At 41.9% G+C, this 15,750-nt stretch overlaps 1 protein-coding gene across 7 annotated transcripts in view; it reads left to right on the forward strand.

The window, feature by feature from the left end:
* The first annotated feature begins 530 nt into the window (after nucleotides 1–530).
* Nucleotides 531–15,750, forward strand: part of Parp6 (poly(ADP-ribose) polymerase family member 6) — a 28,971-nt gene continuing 13,751 nt past the window's right edge. For 3 of the 7 annotated variants that reach the window (XR_007593530.1, XM_050151917.1, XM_050151920.1), the window contains exons 1-13: nucleotides 531–674; nucleotides 1,740–2,000; nucleotides 4,895–5,089; nucleotides 5,696–5,773; nucleotides 6,457–6,551; nucleotides 7,620–7,680; nucleotides 7,889–7,979; nucleotides 8,587–8,653; nucleotides 10,381–10,530; nucleotides 11,579–11,789; nucleotides 12,329–12,382; nucleotides 13,800–13,895; nucleotides 14,459–14,551. Coding sequence is in view for 6 of the 7 variants with exons in the window: in XM_050151917.1 (XP_050007874.1) it covers nucleotides 5,087–5,089; nucleotides 5,696–5,773; nucleotides 6,457–6,551; nucleotides 7,620–7,680; nucleotides 7,889–7,979; nucleotides 8,587–8,653; nucleotides 10,381–10,530; nucleotides 11,579–11,789; nucleotides 12,329–12,382; nucleotides 13,800–13,895; nucleotides 14,459–14,551 (999 nt within the window). In the remaining variant the exon portion in view is untranslated. Of the gene's footprint in view, nucleotides 686–726; nucleotides 2,001–4,894; nucleotides 5,090–5,695; nucleotides 5,774–6,456; nucleotides 6,552–7,619; nucleotides 7,681–7,888; nucleotides 7,980–8,586; nucleotides 8,654–10,380; nucleotides 10,531–11,578; nucleotides 11,790–12,328; nucleotides 12,383–13,799; nucleotides 13,896–14,458; nucleotides 14,552–15,750 lie in introns of those variants that run through there. The other 4 variants (XM_050151921.1, XM_050151922.1, XM_050151919.1 and 1 more) reach the window with 3 other exon arrangements.

Raw genomic sequence — 15,750 nt, forward strand, 5'->3', positions numbered from 1 at the left:
CACACAGGGTTTACAGAGGTGTGCAGAAACCAAGGCTCTGTGAATACCAGGCGAGCACTCTACTTAGTGAGCTATGGCCCCAACCCACTAAGGTTGTGTGTCCCGAAGGCCAGGTAGATTCCAGCACACCCAGCAACAGTGCATGGGGGCGAGGCAGATTTAAGAATCTTAATTTTTGATTTTTTTTGGGGGGGGGGCTGGCTTCAACCTGCACCGAGGGGACGCCTCATCTCTATATAGACAATCTAAATTGCTTTCCTTCCACAGTCCTCCCAACCACACGAGGCGACAAAGAAAAAACATTTTTTGGCGAATCGGGAGCACCTCTTCCTCCCTCGGCCTCAGAGACCCAAGGAACAGGCGCCACCCACTCGCTCCCTCACGCCTTCAGCTATCGGTCACTGCGCACGCGCGCCCGCCTGGCATCCCGGGGAGGGGACACGCCCAGGCTCAGCTTGCACGGCGGTTGGGCGGAGGCGAGACACGTGACCGCAGTGTCCTCGCCCGAGCGTGCGCAGAGCGGCCCAGCGTGCCCGGGACGGCACGCTGAGGCGTGGGAGCGCGACCTCGCCCGCCCGCCTCGGTCCCCGCCCCTTGGCTTGCCGCTCCGCCCCCGCGGGGCGTCCCGGGCCGCTCGTCCCCTCCGCGGCGGCCGCGCGCGGCCCGGGGTCGCCGTGAGTACTCTGTAGGCTGGCGTGTCTGGGGAGGCCGAAGCGGGATGGGGCGGGGCGGGCGGGCGGGGTCCGCCCTGCCTGAGGGACCGAGTGAGGGGCGATGACAGGCTTCGCTCGGCTGGGCGGCTGGCGGCGGTGAGCCGCAGAAGGCTTCTTAACGGGGAAGGCCGGGGCTGGGGGCCTACGGGGGACACCTGGAGAAGAGGCCTCAGGCCCTGTCCTGCAAGCGCGGGTGTCCTCGGCGAGCATCCCGGTCCTCTCCCTCCGCGGGTGCCCGGCTTAGCAAGCTGGCCGGCTGGACTCGCCCCTCCGCGCCCCGCTTCGCCTTTGTTTAGTAGCTTAGTCCTTCTGTCGCTCCTGTTGGAGCTTTCCTCTGCTAGCACACAGAGCTGGGAGGCAAGCCCAGAGTGGAGACGTTGAGATCAGAGGCTTCTATGACTAGGTAGATGTCAGATGGTCACTCTGGAAAGTGCCTGTGGACTTAGAGAGAAAGACCTTTGTGAGTCGTTCTACGGCAGATTTTCCTTTGGCATAATCTTATAGGAACAGATCAAGCATGTTAGGGCGAGCTGCCATCACCCAAAATAAACAAACACTGAGCGAAACAGCGCTCTTCTCTGGTCACTCTGATAGTCCCTATTTGGCCCAGCTCCTCTTCAAAGGGTCCAGCTCTGTTTTCGTCTTAGTTTAGTAACCGCTGTGTTAGTTACTGCTTCATCCCATGAAAAATGAATATATTTAGGACCTATCAAATATTCGAGTTCCTCAGGCAAGTTGTGACTTCCTTAGCTTGGAATATTACATGAGAACTTTGAACTAAGTCATCTTTCAGGCCCTTCTTCCTTTTTTTTTTTTTTTTTTTTTTAATGTCTGGGAATTCCATGATCCACAAACCTTCCTCTCTCCAGCTTTTAAATATACTCCTCATTCCTGAGGGAAGAGCATTTAGTGTAGAGGGTTCAAATCTTTCTCACTAAAACAGGTTGGTTTGAAAAGTTGGTCATTTCATTTCATAACCGTCTTTTCCTTGGAAAAACTGATTTTCCCCCCCTGTCCTTTTAATAGCAACAGAAGCCAAGCAGCAAGCCTTGAAGAAGACATGCTCAGTGTTTCTTGACTTAAGGTGAAAGACCTTGAAAGAGCTGGCACTTCTCGCCTAAGCTGCCATCGTCCCACTCTTCCCAAGAGAACCCCGGCTGAAGAGTAGTGCTTCTTCCCTTGTATCCCTCCTTGGTTGTCCAGATCAGCGCTTGACTGTTTATTTTCAAATTTCAAAAGAACTCCAGTCTCCAGAACTTCAGAATTTGCTTCTTGCTGCTCTTGAAGGTGAATGAGATCTTGCTTTTTAAAAAGCATTTTGTGTGATTATTGTTGATGCATAGAAGCGGCGTTAAGTTCTTATATTTATCTCCCATTTGGTACACAGCTGAGGGATCATTCACTAATTCGGTAAATGTGTTATAGAGGCTGAGAACAGTCCGGATCTTTGCCTGTAGAGCTTACAGTCTGGTGAGAGAGAAATGTGTGTCCGAGTGTGGGGAAGGAGATAACTGGGGAGGGACAGGGAATGCTGGGGTAGGTATTATTATTACTGTTAGGATTTTTTAGTGTAAGTATTTTATAGAGGTAGTTAAGGTGACCTGTGACCAGAGTGTGGCTATCGTAAAAGGCTATCCTAAAAGGGGAGAACAGCGGAGACAAGGCTGTGTAGTGTGACTATGCTTGCTGTGTTTGAAGAATAGCAAGGAGACAAGGGGAGTCTTCCTGTTGACGTGCAGAGTTGGTTTTCTAGGGAGAGCCTTTGATTTTATAATTGCAGAATTTTTCAACTATACACCAAAAAGCAGGGAATATAAGAAACCCTTGTGTACTTTTCTCAGCTTCATCAGTTACCAACATTTTTTGTTTTGTTTTTGTACTGGAGCTCATTGTGTAGACCAGGATGGCTAAGAACTCAAAGAGATCCACTTGCCTGTGCCTTCAGAATGCTGGAGTTAAAGACATGCCACTATGTCTGACTCACAGTTATCAACATTTTGCAAAATTTATTTAATCTGTTTTCACACTTATTTTATTTGAAAATGGAATAGTATTTAATTTTTAAAACTAAAATTCTAGTTGATGTACAAAACAATGAGTTTTTTCATACATACAATTGTACTTTGCTCATACTTGTCCTCCCGACCCCCCAGTAGTGTTTTAAAGCTATTATCAGATCTCAGGTTATCTCTAAGAACTTGAGTTGTAATTGACTTTTGCATATTACTGTTTGGTCAGTGAGGTAGTACAGTCAGCTCAAGGACTGCTATGTAGAGTTTATTTTGGTATTGTGCTTTATAGCCCCATACTGAACCAATTACCAAGTTTAACTTGGTCTCTGAGAAGAAACGACAGACCCTTGGAAGATGCAATGACCTTGTGGGATGGTTCTCAGATTTTATCATGCAGCATAATAACTTTAGGGCTTGTTAAAACATCACTGCATTCCAGTTCTGGTTTTTCTGCTTCACTAAATCTCAGGGGGTAAGGGTTAAGATTGGCATTTTAGCAAGTTCCCAGGTAATACTGATGCTGCAGTCACACCAGCCCACCTAGAACCTATGATGTAGAAAAGTAAGGTTTGGTAGAATCACATTAAGGACCAAGAACACCATTGAGTAGTTTGGAATGGATTAGATTGATGTATCTGTGGAGCCAGGAAGGACTAGTGGTTCCTAGTATTGGCTTAATAGTAGAGAGTTTTTAACTGACTTAACGTTCAGGATTAATTCGTGTGAAATTGTACTAATTAGTTATGGAATAGGGCTATGTGTTGGTCTAAGTTGAAAGCTCCCCAGGTAATGTGCAGGTAATGTTTGTGACCTACTGATCTAGAGAGCCCCAGAAAGCTTTGAAAGCCTATTGTTACTGTAGCTTTGACTCTGTTACCGCTCAAGCCTTCATAATTTCATAGCTGAGTTGTTTTTTCATGACCTGATGTAAGTGAAGGCTTCAGTGGGGCTAAAAATAGCCTGTTATGGGATGGAGGTCTTCTAGGATTAGAAGTGGGAAGGAGGTTAGTGTTTGTTGGGTCATTACTGTAACTATGTGGAGGTTAGGTTCCGAGATGACAACTCAGATAAATTTTACCAGAGCATCGTAGGTGTTATTGAGAACTCTGACTTAGATGGTTGTCATATAATGGCTTCTAGTAATTTTGCTATTATTTTTTAAAGATTTATTTTTAGTTTTATGAATATTTGTGTTAGATCCCCTGGAGCTAGAGTTATAGGCAGTTATGAACTGCCTGGTGTGGATGCTTGGGAACCTAACTCAGGGCCTCTGTAAAGAGCACTACTAAGTCATCTCTTCAGCCCCCTTGAATTAATTTATTTTTGAGCTAGAGTCCTCAAAGTATCCTAGGTTAACCTCAAAGATAGATCCCCTCCTTATTGCTGGGACTATGGGTGTGAATCACCAAGCTCAACTAAAGCTGATGTTTTAAAAGCAATAATGAGGGGTTACAGATATGGCTTGTTGGCTAAAATACCTGCCATGGAAGTGTGAGAACTAGAATTTTGGTCCCCAGAACCTACATAAATGTCGTGGGCATGATGGCTACGTATAATTCCAGCTCTGGGAATGTGGAGATAGGCTCTCAGCAAGGTGGCTAGCTAAACTAGCCTGTGTTGGTGAAATACAGCATTAGTTGAGAGATCTTGTCTCAGTCAGGCAGAAAGTGAATGAGAAAGACTCCAAGAGTCAGCCCTGGAGGCATACACATGGACATTCATGTGTATTTTTATACACATTTGCTTGCACACACATACACATGTAAAGAAAAAAAGTGATAGTGGCCCAATATGGAAAAATAGAAGCAAAGAGTCTAAAAAGAATCTGGTTCTGGTTCATAAGGCTGATGAGGCTTGGTATTGTGAAAGCTGCTCATAAATGAACTGAGTGGACACAGAAGCATAAGCAGTTTGGTCTTGCCATTGTTACTTTTGGTTTTAAGGTTATGACTAGAGCAGATACTTACTCCAGTTCCAACTTTCAACTTCGAGTGTAATAGACAGGTGTATATTCTCCTGACAGTGCCTTCAGCTTGGTTAAAGAACTAAAGTCTATGTGTTCATGTGCATTATGCCTCTTTACATGTGTCTGTAATTGGACAAAATATACCTGTGTATATACTATCCAGCTAATAAGTAGTGAACCCAATTGTTATTTACTTTCCATAGGACAGTGACTTATTACCACAACAGCAGAGTCTGCCATCTCCAGCAGATCGCCAGTACCTATGACATCATCACCTCCTTTGTCTCATTCTGTGATCTCCTAAATGCTCATCTTGTTGGCCTGGGTTCGATTGGTGGTATGGAGGGGTGCTGCCTAGCACTGACCTGAGAGTGTGTGTGAGACCCACTGACCCAATGGTGAGGACTGACTCCTTGTTTCACTGGACTAGTCATCTAAGGGGCAGATAAGACAGAAGGCTGGCTTTACCTTTTCCTGGTATTTTCCCCCTCTTGCCCTTTTGGAAGTAGCTATTTGAAGTTAATGGAAGAAGGAGGAGTATGGAAAAAGTGTCACTTGAGCTGTGTAGGGCTGTTCTCTTTGAAAGGAAGGGGAGAGATGAACACTAGGAGATAAAAGAGTAGAGATGAGGTTGGCTGTGGTGGCTTGCATCTGTAATCCCAGCACTTGGGAAACTGAGGCAGGTGAATTGCTGCAAGGTCTGAGCTAGCCAGGGCTATAGAGTAAGACCCTGCCTCAGAGAGAACACAAAACAAGGGAGATGAGGAAGTGACGATGCAGAGCTTAGGATGTTCTCTGCCCCACCGAGTCAGAGCTAGACTTAGGTAGTATTGCACTCAGTCAGAGTGAAGTGAAATGTGTAAAAGGATTCAGGCTTCAGTTACTTGTTCCCAAGAAATGTGAGAATCTGTTTTCCATCCTTTGCCCTACCCTAGCCCATGTAATAACAAGGATCTAACAAAGGATGGTGCTTCAGTGTTTTTGTTATTGTTGTTTATCTCCAGGACATCAAAGGCCAGTTCTGGAATGATGATGATTCAGAAGGAGATAATGAATCAGAGGAATTTCTATATGGAGTTCAGGTGAGGTGCATTCCCTCAAACTCATTGTTGGATGATTTAGATTTTATATGCTGGGTACATCAGAAGGAAAGTTCTACTGAACAGAGATGAAATGAGATAAAATGTTAGTGGGATCTGATAGGAATCTTTCAGAACTGATTCATTGTCCTTGCTTATACCTAGGACTTGTTATCCCATAGTAAACTGCATCCTCCATATGAAGGGGACCCTTACGTTAGTTAGAAATTATTATTTTCTTCTCTCATTCTCAGAGAGAGTCATTTAATTGTTAGGATCAAATCTTAAATGGCTCCCGGAGAGTGTCATTATCATTGCCACCCAGAAAAATGCAATTGCTAACAATTGCATTCCTAAGCAAAACTGTTCAGACTCTCAGGATGCTTTTCAGGTAGAACTCGTCTGAATTTCTGTAGAAGGCAAAATTTGAGAGGAAAGGCTAGAGCTTGAGAATATGAACTCTTAAAGCAAAACTGCCTGTTGGTCTGCTGAAACTTTCTTAGGCTGGAATAGAGAGTCTTGTTCCCTGAAATGTGCTAGAGATCCCCCCAAGAGCCTGTGTGCTGCCCTTTCATCTTTCCTGTTCCTGGTGTGTCTGCATGTTCTGTTTATTCTCTCTTTCTTACTTCCCCTTTGTTTATCTCTTTTCACCTCTGCTACCATTAATATTTTTATGGCTGAATCAGGGGAGCTGTGCAGCTGACCTGTATAGACACCCACAGCTTGACGCGGACATTGAAGCAGTGAAGGAGATCTACAGTGAGAACTCTGTGTCCATCAGGTGGGACTCAACTTCAGGATGACAAGGATCTTTAGAAGGCTAGAATTTCTTTTGATGGTGTAATGTACTGATAAATTTATGAGTTTAGCAATAGAAGGTTACTCAGAGTATTTAAAAATAAAAATGACTGACCATAGGAGATAGGAGTTAGAACTATTTTTCTTAGCTATTCCCTCTTATCCTAAATACCTTTATGTTGTAATACGAGCGTGGGGCTGCGTCCCCAGCACCCCGGCTGCCTGCTAGCTTATGCCCCGAAATAATTACACAGACACTGTATTCTTTTAAACATTGCTTGGCCCATTAGCTCTAGCCCTTACTGGCTAATTCTGATATCCCGATCAACCCATCTCCAATAAACTGTAGCACTAGTCTTACCGGGAAAGATTCAGCATGTCTGACCTGGTGGCTTGCTTCATGGCGTGTGTCTGCCTCAGAGAGCAGAGCTATCGCTGCCAGGGAGAGGGGAGCATGGCGTCTCTGTCTGAGGCGTCTTACCTCACTTCCTCTTTCTCCCAGCATTCTGATCTGTTTACTCCTCCCACCTATGTTTTAACCTATCAGGGCCAAGCAGTTTCTTTATTACTTAACCAATGAAATCAACAGATTGATATATGACACTCCCACATCACCTTTAGGTCACTAGTTGCCTTTGGGATAAGAAGGGTTATGGTCATAAGTGATCTGATACATAGCTAAGATCTTTTTCTTGTTGCTGGTTTTTTTTTTTTTTTTTTTTTTTTTTGGTTTTTCGAGACAGGGTTTCTCTGTGGCTTTGGAGACTGTCCTGGAACTAGCTCGGTAGACCAGGCTGGTCTTGAACTCACAGAGATCCACCTGCCTCTGCCTCCCGAGTGCTGGGATTAAAGGCGTGTGCCACCATCGCCCGGCTTGTTGCTGTTTTTTGTTTGTTTATTTTGAGGCATGGTTTCTCTGTGTAACTAAGGTCTAAGTATGGAGCTCTCTTCCACCTTTCTCATGTTCCCAGGGTTAGTTCTTTACCTTCTTTACCTCTCTAGTCCCTTCTGTCTTAATGAGCCTCCCTTGTGGTTGCCTGTGTCTCTGTAGAGAATATGGAACTATTGATGACGTGGACATTGACCTCCATATCAACATCAGCTTCCTCGATGTAAGTAGTGCCAACAGTATGTGTAGCTTGCCTTACGGGTGTTTTTCATGTAGCCTGGTGTCTTGTTCTTGAGTGCTGTATTTGGAGACTATATTCTACACCTTGTCATTCCTAGACCATCAACGAACAATGGTGTATACTGTTATGTGCATATATGTGTCCATTTCTCTCTGTTGTAAACCAGAAATAATTTCTCTTACTCTCTTAGGAGGAAGTATCTACAGCTTGGAAGGTCCTTCGGACAGAACCGATTGTGTTGAGGCTACGGTTTTCTCTCTCCCAGTACCTTGATGGACCAGGTAAAGACAGTGACAATGGACAAGTGGGTAATCTGAGTATAGTCTGATCCAAAGTACTAAGTTAATTGAAGTAGAAATAAAGTTGGAAATAAGACCTTTGTGCTCACTCTTTGTTTTCCATTTCTTGTCATTAGTGTCCTCATCCCCACTCATCTGATAGCCTTCTTCTTGATTTGTGAAATTGTTTTCTCTGACCTGAAGATATTTGTTCTTCTCCAAACCTCCCAACTTCTGACTGAAAATATTTAAAGTTTATTAAATGGCTTCTAGAATTTACTGCTGCCTCAAGTTTTCTTCCTCCACTGTGCAGGCATGTCCAACTTTTGACATTCCAACACATTGTTCTCTTCAAAATCCACACTCAAGAACTGAACAACCAAGTTACCAAAAAAAAAAAATTACAAAATTTTCATAATGTTTTAAGTAAGTTACAGTTTTATATTCAGCCACATTCCTAGCTATCTTTAACTGCAAGTTGGATTTGCCTGAGAGTACCTAACAGCTACTGTGTCTAGAATCTGAGGAAGCTGTCCTACTGAACTGTGACTTTAGACTTTGTAGAGATTAGAGTTATGCACACATTGGAAACTTTTTCTTCTCTTTACAGAACCATCCATTGAGGTTTTCCAGCCATCGAATAAGGAAGGGTTTGGGCTAGGTCTTCAATTAAAAAAGTAAGCACTTTTTTGTTGTTGTTCATGGACATGTGATGGAAAAGTATTGAGAAATACTTATCTTAGTCAGCTTTCCATTTCTGTTACAACATACCTGAATTATTCAACTTAGAAGAAAGAAAATTTTATTTTAGCTCACACTTTAGCAGTTTCAGCCTATTATAACTTGACACTATTTATATCTTTGACATCACAATACATCATTGTAGAAGCATGTGGTAGAAGGGGTCTGTTCAACTTACAGTGTGCTGGCAAACACAGACAGAAAGACAGACACATACACATGAGGCTCAGGGTACCACTATCCCCTGCAACGGTGTGCTCCCTTCTTCAACCAAGTCCTGCCTCCTCAATATTCTGCCACTTCCCAATAGTGTCACAGACTGGGAGCCAAGCCTTCAGCATGTTAACCTTTGGGGGACAGTCACAATCCAGACTCTAACCACAAATGTGTCAAAGCCTTGAACATCGTGTTTTTTTTCCAGAAATGGCCTTCTAAAATATTCCTAGGAAAAGTTAAAATAAGTTTAGGAAGCCAGATCAGGTTGGTGGTGGCACACACCTTTAATCCCAGTACTTGGGAGGCAGAGGCAGGTGGATCTCTGTAAGTTCGAGGCCAGCCTGGTCTACAGAACAGCCAGGTGTAGATCGATGCTATAAAATAGTCTCACACTAGCTCAGAATTGAGTATAAGGATTGAAGATAAGCATCAGTGTTGGTGGAACTTAGATGTAAGATTGTTATAGAAGAGGATGATAGGGTGAAAAGAAAATAGAATTGAAGGCAAAAAACTTTTTAATACCCGAAGTATCCAGGAATCCTTCACGATGGTGGACAGAAGAAGAAGAAACACTAAAACTAGGCCAAAGGAATCTTGACCCCCTTAAAGATAGATCTTAGAGGTAGAACACTTGCCTAGCTGAGATGCAGAAAAATGAAGTATCTTACAGACTTTGGGAAAGAAACTGACCAGACAGGAAAATGTTTGATCATGGCCCTTAAGGACAGAAGATGGTGGTAGAGCCCAAATAGAGAAGTCAGTCTTAATATGAGAGTCACCTTTTCTCCAGAGAATGAAGGGCTAGAGATAAGGGTTGAAGGAGAAACAGCTTTTGTATTAGGGTTGGAAAATTAGGGAAGCTAACACCTCATGATTTCTCTAATGAGAAGAAAAGGAAGTTATTGGTTATAGGTAAAATTTTGAGTTTGAAGAAGCTGATGAGGTTTTATCATGATAGCCTAGGGTAATCCTACAAAGAACTGGTCAAGGACAAGTGAAATGATTGATAAGTTGGGTTGCAAGGTGAAGACTATAAATTCAGGGATGTAGTTTTTCACCTAACATTATTGGTATTGCATATCCATAGTCATTGCACTAATTGCAAAGTAGAAGGTTATATTCTCTTCTGCCCTACCCCTTCTATTCTGTTTTCAGTGTAGTTATCTGTGGCACTAAATCCAGACTGTGGTTTCTAGCCTGAAGGTTCTCCTTTACAATGTCTCCAGAAATATTCTGGCTTATTGGTTAGGTAACAGGAGTGAGTGTTTATTCCTAGGGTGAAGATGGTGCTTTAGGATAGATAGTATTTTCATATGCCAGTGTCATATCAAGAGAGGCTTTGGCAAACATTCTGTCAAAACTAGCTTTATAGTCTCTGAGTCTGGAGATTAGTTGCCTCTCTTTGTCCTTTTTTGCCTGATCTTGCCTAATCCTCTTGATTTCCTAGGATCCTGGGTATGTTTACATCCCAACAATGGAAACATCTGAGCAACGATTTCCTGAAGACCCAGCAGGAGAAAAGACACAGTTGGTTCAAAGCAAGTGGTACCATCAAGAAGTTCCGAGCTGGCCTCAGCATCTTCTCACCCATTCCCAAGTAAATATTTTCCTAGAATTGATCATTTCCAATTATCTGTCTTATCACCTTCTGGAATGCCTAAAGTAATTTCTTCTGTCTTTTCTCTGAGTCCAGTAAATTCTGTACCTTTTACATAATAATAGTGACACATGGTCCTGGTCCCTTTTGTATCCTTACCTTTCTACTTTGATTCAATATTTATAACTCATTCCTTATGTAAAGCACAATACCTATCTTTTGGAGGCATATGTATTATTTTTCCATCATTTTAGAAAATTATGTTTAAAGGTGTTTTGCTTGCTCTATGTGTGTGTCTAGTGCCCTCAGAGGCCAGAGGAGAGGGTATTGAATCCCCTGGAACTGGAGCTACATTTGGCTGTAAGCTGCCATGTAGGTGCTGGGAATCAAACCCAGGTCCTCTGTAAGAACTGCTGAGCCATCTTTTCAGCCCTTTATCTTTCCATCTTATCTTCATCTCTCATCTTTATTTCTTGTCATAAAGAAGCAGAGACATACACACTCACTTCTTGCTCTTATGTAGGAGGTGCTGATACCTAGGCTCTGGAAATAAACATTGCTCTATTCTTTGACCCTGGTTCTATATCCTACACTTTGGTGGTTTCTGATTCTCCAAAGATGGACACAAAGCTAGATTTGTAGTGTTCCACAGGCCACTTTTGATGGTTAGACAGTTGGCATTAGGCAAGGTTTAGGATACAACTACTTGCCTAGAATAGTGTGGAATGCTTAGTCCTTTTCTCTCACAACAAAAAATGATCCTGTCATCTTTAAGGAATATACTTGGTCATACTTAGTCTGAATGACATGGTGGCTGAGGCTCTGCTTCTGCCTTTTATGTGCTACGACCTGAAGAACATACAGATAATGATATCAAAAGCCAATTTTGTGATTTGTTATTCTTTTTTGACATTATTTACGATAACAATAGACTATGCTCTTGAATTTATGATCATCTCTGGCCTACAATGTTCTTTTTTCTAATTCTCTTCTAAAGTTCATAATGAATTCCCAGTTTTATTACTTTTTCTTTGCTCTTTCTCTACAGGTCTCCCAGTTTTCCTATCATACAGGACTCCATGCTAAAAGGCAAACTGGGTGTACCAGAGCTTCGAGTTGGACGCCTTATGAATCGTTCCATTTCTTGCACCATGAAGAACCCCAAAGTAGAGGTGTTTGGTTATCCCCCCAGCCCCCAGGCAGGTCTTCTGTGCCCCCAGCACGTGGGCCTCCCTCCCCCAGCACGGACTTCTCCTTTGGTACATGGGCTGGGGATGGTGTGATGTGGGCATCAGGAGGGTGGGGGTAGATATGTAGGGGAATAACTTTTCAAAGGGGTGGGGGTAGAGCTGTCTAGTCAAATCTAGGCATATATCATGAATGTATAGAATGGAATAGTTTTTAATTATTAAATGCTTATATATAAATAAATAATATTAAATAATAATTATTAAATGCTTATTTCATGCCTGACAGGCCTGTCTGATAGTAGTTTATAAAGCAGAGTCTGGGGATTAGCATGCCAAGGAGAAGTCATGTATAGTATAGTTAGGTTATGGCTACAACTTGGTAGTCAGCTGCTGTGCCAACCTATTGTAACTTTGAAGAGGGTTAAAGACTGGTAAACCTTAGAACCTTTAACAAAACTTCTAAAGATCTCTCTAGCTTTGTGATTTCTTAGGCTGATCTGAGCTAAGACTTAGGTATTTTAGGATAATCCTGGATAAAGGTATGAATGAGGAGTGTTTGGGCCCCACTTTATAAGAAACTCATAGGATCTGTCTTGAACTCTTACTAGGTCAGTGGTCACTGCAAGAACATTCCCACTCTGGAGTATGGATTCCTTGTCCAGGTAATCAAGTCCAGAACTTTTTGCCAAAACCCTTCCCCGTTGTTGCTCACCCATCTAACTGCCTAAACCCAGTCTTGAGTCAGTTATTTCCTGAGTTGATTTGCTCCCAAAATTATACTGAGTGTTGGTTGAGCAAACAAAAGAAAAGAAGGCGTAGATTCCATCCTCAAGAAGGTTACAGCATTATCAAGAACACTTACTGCCATGGTTCTCAACTTTTCTAATGCTATGACCCCTTAATATAGTTCTTCACATTGTGGTGACCCCAACCATAAAATTACTATTATTGCTACTTCATAGCTGTAATTTTGCTACTGTTATGAATCGTAATGTAAAATGTCTGCTATGTAGGATATCTGATATGCTATCCCTATGGGTTTGGAACTACTGACTTGCAGGCTTAATAACCAGCCCATAAACATGTGAACAGCCTGATTGATACACAAGAACAAGTAGTTAAACCAGTGTTAAGTAAATAAAAATTTAAAAGCATATAGTTTAAGATACTGTTGCAAAAGCTCTGGATTTATGCCATTTTCCTTCCATAAAATATGTGTGTTTGCATGTGTGTGTTTGATTAGGAGATCGGTTAATTGTCCTTAAGTGGTTGAAATCACTTAAGCCCTGCCCCCCAGCATTTCATCTTGGATTGAATACACTCATGCCACAAGTAGAAAATCTATAATGACTACAGCCACTGTAACTGATTAGTTAGTACCTATTTGTAAAATACTTTCATGAGAACCTGTAAAATGGCTCAACTGGTAAAGCACTTCTGTGAAAGTCTGACAACTTGCGTTAACTCCTCAGAATGCCCATAAAGGTGCAGGAGAGAGCTGACTTCGTAAAGTTGTCCTGTGACCTCTGTGTTGCCTTTCCTCCCATCTAATACACAATGATGGAGACTAAGAACAAAATTTTATTTAATTAATTATAAGGGGCATACACATACACACAGGCACGCACGTGCATGCCATAGCACTTGTGTGAAGATCAGAAGACAGCTTGTGGCAATCAGTTCTCTCCTTCTACATATGTATCCCAGGAACTCAGGTTGGCAGGCTTGATGCCACCTCGCCAATTTTAAATGCATGGACAGATCTCATTTCTTGCAGTATATTTATGAGATGTATAATGTCTTATTTTATAAGTGAAGAAAACAAGGCTAAATGTATCTGACTTGCCTAGTAGTTATATTTGATAGTAAATAGTAGATGTGGAATGTTAACTCGAGACTTCTATGTCAAAGATCAGGCTGGTCTACTTGTATAGTATCATACAGGGTTAGGAATGTAGGGAGGCCATCAGTTTAAGTTCAGAATCTAAGCTAAAAAGTATTCAATTATTTCCATTTTCTTCAAAACAACATGAAAAACTTCTGTACTTAGAAAAGATACAGACTCTTTTCTCTTTCTAGATCATGAAATATGCAGAGCAGAGGATTCCAACATTGAATGAGTACTGTGTGGTGTGTGATGAGCAGCATGTCTTCCAGAACGGGTCCATGCTTAAGGTATAGGTCCCTGCTCTGACCATCTTACTTGGCCAAGGCCTTTTGTTTCCTAGCTCCCCTTTCTTCCTAGGCCTGTAGTAAAAGATACATTCTGTTCACAATTCTGTAGACACTATAAATAATCATTTTCTCAGAAGATGAATCTCAGTAATCCTTTCTGGAGAGATAAATTTATAAAAACAATTCTGATGACACCATTCCCACCTAACATTTATAAGCAGGCATCTGGTATTGACCAGGGTGTACTTGGCTATTCCCAAATCTAGGTGAGTAGGCCAAACACTTAGCTATAAATTATAATCTATGTTTTAAATTTAAATCTATTTAAAAGCAAGGAGCAGTGTTCTAAAAACTCAGAAAAGAGAACATCTAACTACCTTAATGACCAGAGAGAATTTTATAGGTAGACAAGATCACTCAAACTTACTGTTAAGGCATTTAAATTTTGATTGATAGTCCTCCTCAACACACACACACATCTTCTCAACACACAACTGATCTCTCCCTGTATCTTCTCCATACACAACCCACATCTCTCCTGTCTGTTTAATATCTCCCTTTAGCCAGCTGTCTGTACTCGTGAACTATGCGTCTTCTCCTTCTACACGCTGGGAGTCATGTCTGGAGCTGCAGAGGAGGTGGCTACTGGAGCAGAGGTATGAGGGAGGAAAAGGACACTGGGGAATTGGGATCAAGAAAAGTAGAAGAGACAAGTTACAGTGTCAGTGTCTTTAACCTCAGGATTTAGAAGGCAGAGGCAGGAGGATCTTTAGAGTTTGAGGCCAGTTTGGTTCATAGAGTGAATTCCAGTCTAGTCAGAACTACAAAGTAAGACCCTAGCTCAAAACAAAAGCAAAGGAAGCCAGCCATTTCATTCCTTAGAATTTAACTTCCATGGCGGAGCAGGAGGGAAGTGGGAGAAGGGGAGGAAGTGGAAATTTTGATTGGTATTATTTATAAAGTAATTAAAAAAAAGAATTTAACTTCCAAATATGCTTTCATACTTATTGGTGCTCACTAAAGTATAAAGCTTATAATTAAACTAAAATGGATAATGGACTGTCTAGGAGGTCCATCAAAATTATGGCATATCCTTACATTGAAAATTCTGAACAGGGCTGGAGAGATGGCTCAGCGGTTAAGAGCACTGACTGCTCTTCCAGAGGTCCTGAGTTCAATTCCTAGCAACCACATGGTGGCTCACAGCCATCTATAATGAGATCTGGTGCCCTCTTCTGGCCTGCAGGCATACATGGAAGGAATGCTGTATACATAATAAATAAATAAATCTTAAAAAAGAAAATACTGAACAGCTATTATTTATACACATAAAATTGTAATGCACAGTTGTGTCTAAAATCAAATACCAAATCAGACTTGTGGTGGCATGTTTCTTTAGCTTCCTAGCTGCTTGGAGGACTGAAGCAGGAGGATTGCTTGAGTTAAAGATTTGCAAATGCTTAGCATAGATGAGGTTCTCAGTTCATTCTTCCCACCGTTGCCCAAGAAAGAAAGAACAGATACTATTTGTATATCAAAATATCTTGGAAGGATATTTACCAAATTTTGTAGTTACTTGGGAGCAGATAAATTTGTTTGGTGGATTGGAGATGGTATCTCTTTTCTTTGATCATTTTGCTAGTATTTGGACTTTAGGTAAAGATTTATTTTAATGTGTAAAAGTGTTTTTCCTGCATGTATATATGTGTACCATGTAGGTGTCTGATATCCAAAGAGCTCAGAAAGGGTTTTAGATCATCTAGAATCAGAACTACATTCTGTTGTGAGGTGTCATGTGGGTGCTAGCAACTGAACCTTGGTCTTCTATAAGAGCATCAAGTATTCTTATCCACTG

Source organism: Alexandromys fortis, unplaced genomic scaffold, assembly GCF_014885135.2.
Source record: "Alexandromys fortis isolate MF-2015 unplaced genomic scaffold, M_Fortis_MF-2015_v1.1 scaffold_70, whole genome shotgun sequence".
NCBI lineage: Eukaryota > Metazoa > Chordata > Mammalia > Rodentia > Cricetidae > Alexandromys > Alexandromys fortis.